General features: G+C 32.4%; 2 protein-coding genes across 2 annotated transcripts in view; both read right to left on the bottom strand.

Annotated features, from left to right (window-relative positions):
* LOC118746822 (venom acid phosphatase Acph-1-like) overlaps positions 1-6241 on the bottom strand; it is a 7545-nt gene extending 1304 nt beyond the window's left edge. The window contains exons 1-5 of the mRNA XM_036480759.1: positions 6009-6241; positions 4036-4134; positions 2598-2681; positions 2177-2335; positions 929-1114 (exon numbers count right to left, since the gene is read on the bottom strand). Of these exons, the coding sequence (XP_036336652.1) occupies positions 929-1114; positions 2177-2335; positions 2598-2681; positions 4036-4134; positions 6009-6173 (693 nt within the window). The 5' untranslated portion in view covers positions 6174-6241. The remainder of the gene's footprint in view (positions 1-928; positions 1115-2176; positions 2336-2597; positions 2682-4035; positions 4135-6008) is intronic.
* Positions 1-14335, bottom strand: part of LOC118746826 — a 304681-nt gene that overhangs the window by 197998 nt on the left and 92348 nt on the right. The gene's annotated exons all lie outside the window — the stretch shown is intronic.

Here is a 14335-nt window from a genome sequence, read left to right as displayed (position 1 = left end):
TATTTTATTTTATTTTATTTTATTTTATTTTATTTTATTTTATTTTATTTTATTTTATTCTGTTCTTTTATATTTTATTCTTTTCTGTTATGTTGTTTTATTTCATACGATTTTATTTTGTTTTACTCTTTCTTTATATCGTATTTTTCATTTTATTTTGTTTAAGTTTTTTTATTATTTTATTTTTTTATAATTTACTATCTTATATCATCTTTTATTTGATATTATTTTGTTTAACTTGTTTTGCTTTATTTAATTTTTTATTTACATTAATTTAATTTATTTTTGTTCTTATTACATTTTGTTTTATTTTGTTTAGTTTAATTTCTTTTATTTAATTTTGTTTTATTTTAACAAAAAAATTTTGTATTATTTTATTTAATTAAATTTTTAGTTTGGTTTATTATAATTTACTGTATTTTATTTTATTGTTATTTTTTATTTTAACTATATTTTATTATATTTTGATTATATTTTATTTTATTTTATTTTATATATTTAATTTATATATTTTTTGTTGTATTAAACTTTATTTTATTTATATTTTATTATTATTTTATTTTATTTTATTTTATTCTATTTTATATTATTTCATTTTATTTTATTTTATACTATTTTATTTTGATGTATTTTTTTCTGTTCTGTGTCATTTTATTTAGTTTAATTTAATAATTTAGTTTTATGTAATTTTATTTTTTATTGTATTTTGTATTTAATTTAATTTTAGTTTTTATTAAATTTATATTAATTTAACTTTATACATTTTATTATGTTTAAGTTTATTTTATTACATTTTATTTTATTTATTTTATTTTTCCATTTATGGTTTTATTTTGTTGTGTTTTATTTTGTTCTATTTTATTTGATATTATTTGTTGGTCTTATTATTTAAATTTAATTTTTATTTTATTTTACATATTTTACTCACCTCTGCTAAAAGTGTTAAGTAAAGCGATTGTACATCTTCTGGCTCTGTTATATTCATGCCGGTAAAAGCAGTTAACTCGTTTAGCATGCTGCGATATGGTTCGATTTCTGATCGCACATTAGGCAGTTTTAGAACTTCATCTACAGCCTCGAAATACCGTGGACAAGACGTTCGCACCAACAGAAGCTATAGAACGAAAGATCAAAATTATAGCTATAAGTACAAAAGCAATTGACTATTAGACAAGATGTAGTACAAGTATTTTTGAAGAATTAGTTAATCGCAAGACTTTACCGCAGGGAATAAATATTACGTTCATTCCTTTTCGGGATATGGGTAAAATAATGCTATTAATCAAAATGGCTTTTTTCTAAGGTCTCTACTAAAGCTATGTGATTACAGTAATGAGGGTCTTCTGGCCCAGAGTGCGCCGCTGGCGTAACGGGTGCGATGAGATCCTATACGAAGGATGTTATGGACATTATACTTGATTTATTACCAATGGATATTTTTCATCAAAAACTCTGCTGTTAAATGCGCCATCATACTGCGTGCTTTGGGACTCTGGAAGGACAGACCGTTGGGGCATGTTGCCATTCTTAGTGCTTTATGGCCTGAGAGACAGCGGACGCACTAGCGAGGAGCGGCTCCGCACTGAATATGTCCCACGCGGTGACGAAATTTGTCATTCCAAGTCTAGACAGAAGTGGAACCGCGCGGGACCATATAGGCCGTTCTGGGTGTCCTATGATCCATTTAAAATGACGTCTCTTTTACTAATGAGCAAAGAAAATACCTACAAACTTACGGCAGTCTGCACAGGGCACTGACCCGTTGGGGTGCATGACAAAAGGAATGGCCTACCCTTCAATCGGTTCTGTCTCTTATGCGAGGACCCGGGCTCAAAGAAGGCGGACGAACACTTTCTGTGCGAGTGACCAGCCCTCGCAAGCATGAGGCCGAGCCATTTCTGCAGAATTTTTCAGAGTGCAGCCATCTCTCTCCGAAAGACATACTGAAATTAATTAAAGCCGCCAGATGGCTGTAGGTTGCATAAGTTGTGAAATCAAAATGGCAAAACTTGCTAATTGCTTGTCACCAGGATGGAAAATCACTTTAACTAACCAACCAACCAATTTTGCTGCTGCTACCCATTTAATATATATGTATTTACAAATAAATTTTAGGTTGTACCATAGTTTGAATAAATACAAGCTCTCTAAAATAAATGATAGGCAATTGACTTACTGTATCCTCATTGAGTGGTTGTGAAAATATCGGCACGGGTTGCCAATTCAATTTTGGATTCCATTCCAGGGGAGTATCGTTCGGTGGGAAAAAACTCGCCAACACCGTCTGCAGAGTCATATGAGTGCGTGCAACGCCCGTTGCCTGCGCATAAACTGCCTAAAATGCGATAATAAGAGAGAAAAAAAAAATGTTTATAAAAGGATTGCTTGTTTCTCGCCGTGCTAGAAAGATTCAAATAAAACACAAGTACATATAGCAAAATTCATTGCCGTCCAGTGCTTGTCCGGAATTGGTGTACGTACATCAAATGGCAAGAAGCATTTCATTTCGATTTTGCAATTCTTGCTACCAACGAGTCAAGTGCCATACTGCGGCAGCCCAATTCCGATATCCAAACACTGGCTTGACTTTTACCTACGTCTGGGTGATAGTATGGCGCCGTAAAGTCTGCATAACGCTTGCGCAGCCATGCTCCCATGCCAAATAGCTCACGTTTGCCATTCTACTTGGATGGCAAATTGTTGTTGAGGACATTTTTGTTAATAATTGTTTCCGTGAAATTCAATGGTGTAGGCATTTGAAAGGCGTTAAAGGAGTGTAAATAAAAGAAAATATAAAAGTTTGTTAGTCGAAAATACATACTTACATACATACACATACATATACTGAGTAAAAAAGAAAGATACGAAAATTACTTTTTAAATCTGGCTGGATTGTCGAAAGCACACATTTGTATACATAAACATTCTATTTTAATATTTTACAAGGCGATGCTTATGTAAGTGTATTAAACGAATGTACACAAGTTTATTTAAATTATTTTGAAATTTTAATCTGCGCCATTAAAAGTAAAAAAAAAATTTGTTAATATAAAAATTAAAAACAAACTATATTTTTGGACTGTAAAAAATATAATTTATCTACTCTTATTCATGTTTAACGTATGTACACTAGGGCGGAGTTATTTAATTTCGAAATAAGTGCATGGCATATTCGAATTCTACGTTGGATTCTTAGCAAAATGGCGAACAAACTACATATATACCAAAATTAACGTTTGACCCTCCCGATTTTTTAAAGAAAAGTCACGGAACTATTTTTTTGTGCCCCTTGACATTGATAAAGTTCGTTATGCTTGTTTATATCATACAAAAGTTTTTGGTTTAATGAAAAATAAATTTCGACCAAAACAGTTACAATATACTGCTTTCCTTTTTGAAAATTGGGAGGGTCAAACGCCATTTTTGGTATATAGTTTGTTCGCCATTTTTGTTTAGAATAATTCGTAGAATTTGAATTTGCTATACACTTTCTTCGAAAATTTTACTCTGAACAAATTACTCCGCTCTAATGTATATTTGGTGGTATTAAAATATTTTATAAATTTTTTAGTAAATTTTTGGAAAACTAAATGTTTTTGTGTACATTGGCATCAGTTTTTTCTTATGGATTTACCAGGGACCGTAGCGGTTATGATCTTTATAATAAAAATCGTACTTTATCAGTTAAAATTAAAGTTCTGTTTTACGTTAAAATTTAACCGTAATTTTATGATTTTTATTTTTTTCGATCAAAACTAATTGTTATTTTTGATTTTTCATCATATTATAACCATTATTTGCAGATTTAATTTTTTAGATCACAAAAGATTTAAAAAGGGTCCTAAAAACGGAATCTCCATTATAGCGGTTAAAAATGTTCATTAAAAAATCATTAAATAACCATGCAATTTTATCGAAAAAATAAAAATAAAAAATAACGATTTTGCAAATAACAAATAAAATCTTCTTTGATATAAAGATAAAAGTTTACAAAGTGCATCAGTGCATAGTTACCGCTTTTTAAATACATCTTACATTTGTTAAGTGTCCCCATCCATATGGCGAGAATGTCTGATTAATGTGCGGATCGTTTGGATATGTATCAGCTGGTGTACGCGGACCATGGCGAAAAACCTATGAAAAAATGTGCGAATAATAAAATAAAAAATTAAAAAAGATGAAAATAATAAAAAGTTGTGCTGCTAATCTAAGAACAATCAAACGGTTTCCAGACCGGCGCTGGTTTCTGCAGAGAAGAGCATGGAAATCTAGTTGCCGATGTTCAAAGCACCATGGAGATATGGAGAGCACTTCTCAACATCGACTCGTCAGGCAGTGTGACGAAAGTTCTACGTCGAGAAGCTGCAGTCACAATGGGCAGCCGAGAAATTTTGTAATCCGCTGCGGAAGAGGTGGTTGGGAACTACCGCCCATGCAGAAAAAACTAGTATGAAGACGAGTGCCAAAGGCAGAACCAAAAATTCTATCAGAAAATAAGGCCACGATGAAATAGTTTCAAGACCGGAGCTGGGCCCTGTAGAGATGAAGGTGAAAATTTGCTAACAGATATCCAGAGTACACTTAAGATGTGAAGGGAGTATTTCTTAATGCTGTTGAAAGGCGAAACAGGAGGCGCGGTTGAAGAAGGAGCACTGGAACCTATGTGTAGGGATGAAGCTCACGTTCCTTCACTTCACCAAGACAAGGTGAGAACAGCCGTTTTAAAACAACAATGCCCCCGGAACAGACGGTATACCCACTAAGCTGTTCAAAGGCGACGGCGAAGAGCTATGTACATATACAACAGAATTTGGTCTGATTGGAATCTCTGTACTTTATCCAACACGAAGGGAGATCCCACCGCTTACGCTAAGCAACGCGGGATAAGCCTTCTTAATGTGATTGAAGAGACGCCAACTACCTTAACGTCGATTTAAATGCCGACTTTAATAGGACGAAGTGGCGCTGAATCTATGACGCCTTCTTCAATCTTAATTGTAGTGTCATCATACATACATATATAGCAAAAGCACGATAGTAATATTTATTAACACTGTCGGCAACCAGGGCTATCAACACGGCGGACTATGTTCCATTTTTGAAAAAGGGCAACATCAAATAAATATGTACATATCTCGAGAAGGAGAGGAGATAGCGAAATAAATATAAGAATATTTTAAATTTTGTGAGATGGATAATCCGGCGAAAATAGTCTCGGTTGAAAAAATAGTAAATTTGGTTAAGTTCAAAAAAACTCAAATTAGGTCCAATTTTCAAATTACCAAAAGAATTAAGTCAAGTTTTTACTTTCAAACGTTCATGCATGTGTACATATACTGACTCATCCATAATTGCACTAGTTAGTTAAACTCACTGCACCGGTCTTAATTATAAAACCAGATTGATCTAAATTTAATAGACTGCGTTTGAGGATTGAGTGCACTTGTGTATTTTGAATTTCGCTGTATGATTTTTTTTTTGATTTTTTATTGCAGACTTATTCATATACATAATTTGAATTAGAACACATATTTTCAGAAGAAAATAATTTTTTGTAAACCAGTAGATCAAAATATAAACTATGCAATGTAGGATTTTTTTTTTTTAATAAAAAATATTGTATAAGCACTTATTTAAAAATAAAAATAGTTCTTAAAGGTCCTCGTTAATTATGTTTTACTAAAAAGGTTATCACGGCAAATTTTCACATGTAAGCTTTTACCGTATTTAGAATATTTTAAAAACACACATACACAAGTACAAGTGATCGTGTGTTCAATGCAAGCGCTAATCTCAAGTAAACGCAACTAAGTAATTATTGAGAATTACATTTCCTTCATTTTCAGCAAACACTACACCAGATATTATTATCACTTAAATCTTTTTTTTTTTAATTTTTCACAAAAATATTTCAAGTGCGTCGTATGTATATGTATGTACTCGTATATATGTATGTATGTACCACCAAACGTATAGCACCTTTCATCATTTTAGTATTATCAACTTACCACATGTAATAATTCCAGCGTATCGGCATCGGCTTTGTCTAGTTGTTGTTCAGAGACGATTGAAAAAACGTTTGAACTAAGCAAACATAAGATTAACAAAATTAGCGCCAACACTGCGCCAGTCATCGCTAGGCGGTGCTTATTTGAGAAATAAGTGCTCGACATTTCAGTATTCACTTTTATGCGAAAATTATAATACAAAATTTCTATATAATTTGTTTATCAATGTTTCTTCTTTTTTTTTGTTTTAAATGCAATATTTGTTGCTATTTTAATACAAAAATAATTAGTGCTTGCCTTAAGCCTGCATAATATTTTTGTGTGTATGCGTGTGTGTGTGTGTGTATTAATGTATGTTTAAATATTCATTGCTTATTCCATATTCTAATTGCGCTGCTAAAACTCAAACACAAACAAAAAAAGATTGTTAATTAAACACAGCTAGTCAAGGTCGCACCTAGCTACACCCTATATTCGCATTAAGAAAACCTTCAGCGCTACAAATTTGATGTTATTTCGTGCTGCAATAAAAGAAGGAAATATATGTTTGGGCGTGCAAGTGTAGGTTCTTCCATTTGTGTTACACCATCAGGACGAAAACTACAAATTACAGGAGAATCTCAGCCAAACACTCGCTTAAAAGTGTAAGGACCAAAAAGAGTCCTGATTGACGAATATTTTTTCCATGAGATACAGTTTTGCCGCATCAAAAATATATTTTCTACCAAAATGCCAACACAAAATCTACCAAAATTTCAAGATCACTCAAACCGTTTTGAAATTGGTCGATTTTCAAAAAAAAAAAAAAATAAATAAATAAATCACCACATTTTTAAATTCTACTTCAAGAAAGGCACATTAAAAAATGCTTCGTTTTTTATTTGTCAGAAAGAGTCGTTCATGAAGCGTCCTATCTATCGCGATGAAAATTTTATTCGCTGGAAAAATTCTGGTCCAAGAATGATTCATAAAATCGAATCGGAAGTTTTAAGAGTAAATCCTTTAAATATAAACCAAAATTTATGCCGCCCTCTACTGTGAAATTTGACGAATGGGAGAGCGAATTACAAATGAGAGAGCGAATTACGAAGCGTGGAAACACCGTATTATTCGACGCATACTTGACGCTTCGTTGAAATGAATGAAGTCCATAAAGGCTTCTGGAAAAATCTACCAAAAAAAAAACGAATCTATCAATCTAGCAAAATTTTAATTAAAAAAAATATTTTGCCAAATTTGGTAGAATTTTACCAAAATAACAACACTGATAAGATATTTAGAGTCAAGTGCTTATATCATTAGTCGCTTTTGAATGTTCGTAGAAAAATAATCGCTTATCTTCACGTAAGCACCATAAGTAAAACTTTCTTCAAGAAAATGTGTCTCTTAATTCATATGTAGTTATTTATGTACATTAGAGTGTATCAAACGATATTTTAACCGGAAACCTTAAAAATGCACGTACTTATTATTGACAAAAATTAAGGCAAATATGTTTTATTATATAAAAAATAGTTGCCCTTGATTGCAGTTGGGTCGGCATATAAAAAAGTGGAAAAGCAACAACACTTTACGTACTTAGCTCAGTGGGTAGACCACTGACTTTGTAATCCGAAGTCACTGGTTATAACCTAGTGACCGCGGTTGAAGAAGTCTGATGAGTAGAGGTGCTTATCTCCGAAATAGCAGCTATAAATTCTATCTTTGTAAATTATTGTTGTTTTTCCAGAATATTTTTCATAAAACAAGTAATTTTTAAGCAAGGAAACAAAACCCAAGATCAACTCTCATATAAAAATTTAAGATTATCGTTAATTTCTTCACGATCCAATTATCGGATTTGAACAAACTTAGTATGGGAACAACATTGAGGTACCACCTTTCCGATGAAAAAAAGAATTATCGAAATCGGTTAACGTGGCCAGAGTTATGCGGTAACATACATAAAAAAAAAACAAAAAAAAAAAAAAACAAAAAAAAATATTTCGACGAACTGATAACCTTCTCCTTTTTGTGAAGTCGGTTAATAAAGCCTGAAGCTCAATAAAACTGTTGAATATATAAAAAAAAGTCAGTATTTTGTAACACCCTAATGAACTTATAAGCAATTTATTAGCAAATAACCAACATTTAATGACTTAAGCCATTAGGTTTTCGGATGATAAGGATGATAAATTGCTTGTAAACGTAATGTTTTTATGGAATTATGCAGCCTAATTAGGAGAATAAGTTGGTATATAGAATTGAATTCTGTCTTAAGTCAGCCTATGAAGCTATGGGTTTTGGCCAAAGGATTGACTAAACAATTATTTAAATAAAATTTTCACACTTTATTCTTTAGACAAGTGGTTTAAAAATGGAGCAAATATTTGATGTCGAATTTGGCCTATAACCAAAGCATTTATTGCCTTAGTTACATTACATAAAGTTGTTGCTCAAGCACAGATCCAGGGTTTCTTCTCCCATGGTCTGGGTCGGATAAGATCTGCTTGAGTCTGGTACCGTTTGGAACTGATTCCTTCGTGAAGTTTAGACCTAACAGTTCTAGTAATAAAATTTGTATGGGCATTGTATTCTTGTTCCTCTATTTTAAATCTATTGCAGGTACAATAAGGACCTTCTTTTAAAATTTAGCCCAAACAATTTATTGCGACGATATCGAATCAAGAAATATACGCTCTTTACATTTCTTTGGATTTCTCTGCGGGGTTCTTTAAGCAGAAATTGAATGGGCTTCAAGTTTGTCGTTAAAATTTTTTTGAGCCCTTGCCATTTACGAGATTTTGTGTCCCTATCTAGAATTTTATGAAAAAATTGGGTTAGATCGAGGCCACGCAATCACCGCCTACCGCTCAGCCGCTCAATGCGTGGCCTCGTCCTTAGGGATACGCCGCAATGGATACTTTTGTAGAGCATTCAATTCTGAAGAAACCCTATCATTGACCAAAATTACACCATAAAATGCCTCTGAGCTATAGACTTTTGAAGAAACAAAATCAAAAGTTTACGTGTATTTTGAACAGAAAATCCGTGCACCCTCGGTCGAGCACTTAATATTTATATCAAGGGCTCAAGTTTTCAGGGATTTTTTTTTAGGTATTTCCCACAAAATTTCGAGGTGGGAGACAAAAAAAAAATAGTCGCCGAAAAATTGCGTCCTAATGCACATATTTTAGAATATTATTGCTCTATTATTTTGTATGCATTATTCAAATAGCCGGCATGGCTAATCGTGAAAGTTTTTAGTTGCAATTAGTATGAATACTAAATGAATTTTAAAGTGAATACTTAAATTTATTAGTTTCCACTTAATATTGAACACGACTATGAATAATCACCCTTTATAATTTTTTTTGCAATCTCCCAGAAATTTTTCATGCTAATACATGAAAAGTACTCGTAATAAAGCAATTAACTTTCGAAAAAAGATCAACCGATAGATATTCCATAATTACATTATATTCTTACTTACTTATACATACAAATATAAGTATAAACGATGATAAGGAACATTACGAAATGTGAGATTTTTACTTTAATTAGCGGGTTCTGTCTTCGACGCTCTTTTACTCCTAATGGGGCGTCAATAAATATAACATAAGGAGTCTGTTAAATGAGCTTTTCGTGTAAGTGATTACCCAACGCACAACATTACATACATATGCATGTAGAAGTCTGTTGTGATTTCTACGTAAAAATTACATTCTATGCAGTGCAGTGCAAAGTATGCTTAACTGAGCTATTAGAGTTGCGGGTCTTCCAGAGTTGCAAGAAGCTCTGCATTCATCGTTGGTCTATTGTATACCGACGCTGGGTCACCACTACTCATGCACCCTAAAGCTAGGAAATGGGCGGAATGTATGAAATATTTGGAATCAAGGCTCAGTGAGTTTCCTCATGGAATGGTTGAAGTCGGATGGGAAGATAAGTAGAGTGGAAACATGGGACTGATTTTATAACAACTCAAGAAGGTAAACATAAACTCTGAAAGCTAAGCGGCAATGCTCAAGGAATGCCTGACTTCTTTCCCGAGTTTATGTAATTCAGCAAACGTTAGGCAATGCTCTTGGAGTGCCAAATGGCTAGGTCACTTTGGATGCAGTCAAACCATAGACGGTCTAATGAGTCCTTAAATTTAAACAAATCGGAGCTCTCGCTACAGGTGGCAACCCTAAGAGGTTGTCCAATTTGAATCTAGTCGGTAAAGACCAACATCATCTGGTACTGTTGCGTGCTACGATGAGGTGGAATCATCATCTGTTTGGACCCCGAAATGCAATCCATACTCTCTGTTAGTAGAATATCATTAGCATTAGTAGTATAATGAATATTTATCAGGGATGTTTACCGGTGTTGAGCCTTACAGGTTTTTAACCGGATAAAACAGTTTTTCTACTAATTAGCTGAATCATTAACCGAACCGAAATTTTCCAAAAATGTTTGATCCGAACTGAAATCTGAACTATTTTCTTTTTTTAAGGTTTAATGCTCGTTGCGACCAATTTTTAATTGACCAATAACGTCCCTGATTAATATTTATAAAAAATTTCAAATTCGAACATAAAGTTTTTTATTTGTCGATAAAGTAATTTTTCGACAATAGCAATAATACCCACAATGAAAAATTGTCGATCGATAAAGTGCATCGAAGCGATAAGTTTATAGTGACGAAAACAATAATATGGCCCATTGTATTTTAAACAAATTAATTTTTTTGTTTCTAAAGTCAAAACATAAATCAGTTTTCAAAAGTCCGCAGTTCTATACTTCTCCATACATACATAGAATAGCCTTAACACACGGTTGCTGTTTGCAATAACGGTACTCTCGTTGGAACAGGTTTCCTTAAAATTTGTATCAACAAAAATTGATTTTATAAGAAAATAACAAATCACGTCTTCCAATATCTATGCAAACAAACATACATACTTATTCACAAGTATATATGTACATACATTAGGGTGCATCATCAAAAAAGTTGCTGTTTTCCACCGAAATTATAAAACTTATAAAATTTTAAGGCTTCTGCCAAAAAAACATATTAAGATTTACGTGAGCTGGGCCGCTGTGAAAATATCTCTAAAAAATTTTCTTATTTTTATTCCGTTTATAAATTTTTAAAAAACAGAAAATGTCCGTAATTTTTAAATTTTTTGGAAAGCATATTTTTAAAAACTAAATTTAATTTAAAAAAAGCTTGTAGTACCTCGAGTTTGGAGGTGTTTTAAAATCGGTCCAACTCAGGTAAATCTTAATACTTTTACGAAATATCATGGCTGAATAATAAATTTTATATAAATGCGACGGAAAAACAGTGCCGATTTTTTATTTTTTTTTTTGTGTATGAAGAGTGATGCACTCTAATATGCATACATACATATGCACTTGTACATATGTTCAACGAAATCACGTCGTCACGTGTGCGCTCAGCCTAGCTTGGTGTTTAATTAACATTCTTATAATCTAGCAGCAGATGACTGATAAAAAACAAATTAAAGCAAAACGGCGTGATATTTATTTACATACAAATATGCATGGTTAACTACATATGTAGAGCTGTTCAATTCCCTTTTTATCTTTGATGTTTATGTTTATTTTTTTGTTTGTAGAATTAGCACATGCAGGCGGCACTAAGTATGTACGTCACTTTATAGACACTTTATAGACACTTTAATGAGCATTTTACACTTTATCTTGTATTTGATCATATATATATATAAATGATAATTTTTCGCAAAAAAAACAAAAAATTAATAAATAACTAAAAATTGTATTAGCACACAAACGAAAACCGAAAAGTCTGTTTAGTAAGAAAGTTTAACGCGCAGCGGTTTACGATCGCCATTCCACGTACTCCAGCGCCGTATAACTGCCAATGATTTTAGCTTAGATATCACGAAAGCGCATGCGGTGGTTTGTTTTGTTATCTTGACGTCGATTTAACTGTTCTCTCATTGTGATCTATTATGCATAGAGCAACAAAAGCGTTTATCGCATTGTATTCGAGTTGAACTCTCCGCTCAACTAAATAATAAAATTTGTTTATTTATTTTTATTTTTTTGTTATTTCATTTGCGCTGCCTTTTTTGCCAGCTTAGTTGCAATTTAACAAACGCAAGTCGATTTCACTTTGCCCTTCAACTCTGCATTACACATTTGTAAGTTGATTTATTACGAGTATGTATGTATGTATGTATGTATGTGCATTTGTAAGCACAATCACCCGCCTCTTTTTGTGTTTTTTTTTTTGTATTTGTAAATTTCGTACGTACTCGAATTAAATATGTGGGTGCCTAACAGCTATATGTGCATATGTACTTAGCGCCGCACGCATTTAAACTCCGTAAATCGTTAAGTTTGTCGCCGTGTGCCCATTTAAGTACAAAAGTCCATGCGGAGTTTCGGGTAATAACTTGAACCAAATTCTGCAGCCAACCACCTGATTCTCACTAAATACAGACGATACATTTATTTATATTCTTCTTGTTAGCACCAGTGTTGCCACTCAATAAATGTTTTTCCTAACACAACCGGTACAAAATAGCTCTCAGCCTACCAAAATGTGACTTTCATTGAAAACTTTATTTAAATATTGTAACAAATGTAAGTAGGCACAATACTTTCTTATAAAAAATCAAATAGAATTTACTTGTCCATAATTTGTCTTCATGCGCAGCTCTTTTTGGTAAAATAAAGAAAAAAAACGTGAACTCAAAGGCAAGCTTTGAAAATTACATGTTTTTACTTCTGCTATAAGAATTAAAAGCTGTCACAGAGATGCGTGCAGTTTTATAAAATGAATAAATTATGTGATTTGCCTACCAAAACCCCTCGAAAACCACCAAAAACCAACTAACCCAAAGCCTTATTTGAAGAAATGAAGCTACCAATTTTGATCCAATTGGACCGAAGCGGCAACACTGGTTAGCAGTTAACAGCAATAAAGCCGTCTATATTGCACGTAGCTGGTAATTAATGTTGTTTTATTTTGGGTAAAATGATGAAAGATTACATGCAAATTTAATGAATTCAATTTATTGGAAAAAAATCGAGTCGAAAAAGTTAATAACTAATTGTTACCTCGGGGAGTTATTTTTTGTCCCACCTTGCAATTCAGGAAATCTTCCGTTATTGCAATTAAGTGTAATTAAAATTTTTCAGGTAGGTAGGTGAAGAGGTTCTTGTGGACACATGCATATTTTTTGGGAATGTTTATTCACTTGAAAAATAAATAGACTCCTGATCATGTGGGGGATCGTGCACGAAATACGCAGACTCTTAAATAATAAAAATAAACAAGTATCGACCACGGCAGTTACAATAACGAAAAGTAAAGAGAGTATGTATATGTTCGTGCGAAACCGAACTTTACTCATACACTGGCGGCAGAAATAATAAACTCGCCTTACTTTGACGAGTTTTTGCTATATGTCCATGGTTTATTTTATGTTTAAAATTTGTTTATAAAGCCTGGCTAGTTATACAATAAACACCATATAAATCCCCTTTCCAAACATTATAGAAAAATTAAAAAAAAATTGACACATTTTCACCAAATTTTTGAAATTTTATTCAGAATATTTAAAAGCATTTTTGGTATGCAATTTTGTAGCCCATTCAATTAAGTGCAAGTTTCAAGTGGCTAGAAAATTCCGTTGATTTTTGACTTTTTTTTCAAATTCTAAATAAAATCTTTGAAAATTTGGTGAAAATTTATCGAATTTTTATAATTTTTGTGTATAGTCTGAAAAAGGGATTTATATGACGTTTGTTGTATTACTACCTAGGCCTTTATAAAAGACTATTAAACATAAAATAAACTAAAAAAATATATCCAAAATTCTTAAAAGTACGACGAGTCTATTATTTCTGCCGCCAGTGTATGTATATACCTGGCGTACGTATTAAATATGGTTTCTTCACCTTTTTGTAAACTACATGATAAGCAAGGCGTTTTTTTTTATAACAATCAGAGGTCGAAAATATCCCTCTCCACTTTGAAAGTGTCCCAAAATAACTGTCACTATTTAAGAGAAAAATTAACGCACAAAACAGAACAGGTGGTGTATTTGTGTAGATGTGTGCTTCTATCAGTGGGAAAGGGTTATTTGCCATATCTTTTTCCGTTACTGTTGGACACGGACACTTATCGCTAGAAGAGGAAAAATAAGTGTTAGAGCGCGGTTACCCACGAACGCCCTTATATTAGTAAAATTTTTAAATTTACCTTGATCTTCATTTTTGTATTTACCTTTATGCATCTTTGTTTTTGTTTTTATTTTTACCTTTGCCTTTATCCTTTTCTTTATCAATAAAATAGAATAACT

The sequence above is a fragment of the Rhagoletis pomonella genome, unplaced genomic scaffold, assembly GCF_013731165.1.
Source record: "Rhagoletis pomonella isolate Grant_MI unplaced genomic scaffold, Rhpom_1.0 Rhpom_scaffold_00011, whole genome shotgun sequence".
NCBI classification, from domain to species: Eukaryota; Metazoa; Arthropoda; class Insecta; order Diptera; family Tephritidae; genus Rhagoletis; species Rhagoletis pomonella.
Note: the sequence above shows the minus strand (reverse complement) of the source record. Positions and strands in the feature narration are given on the sequence as shown.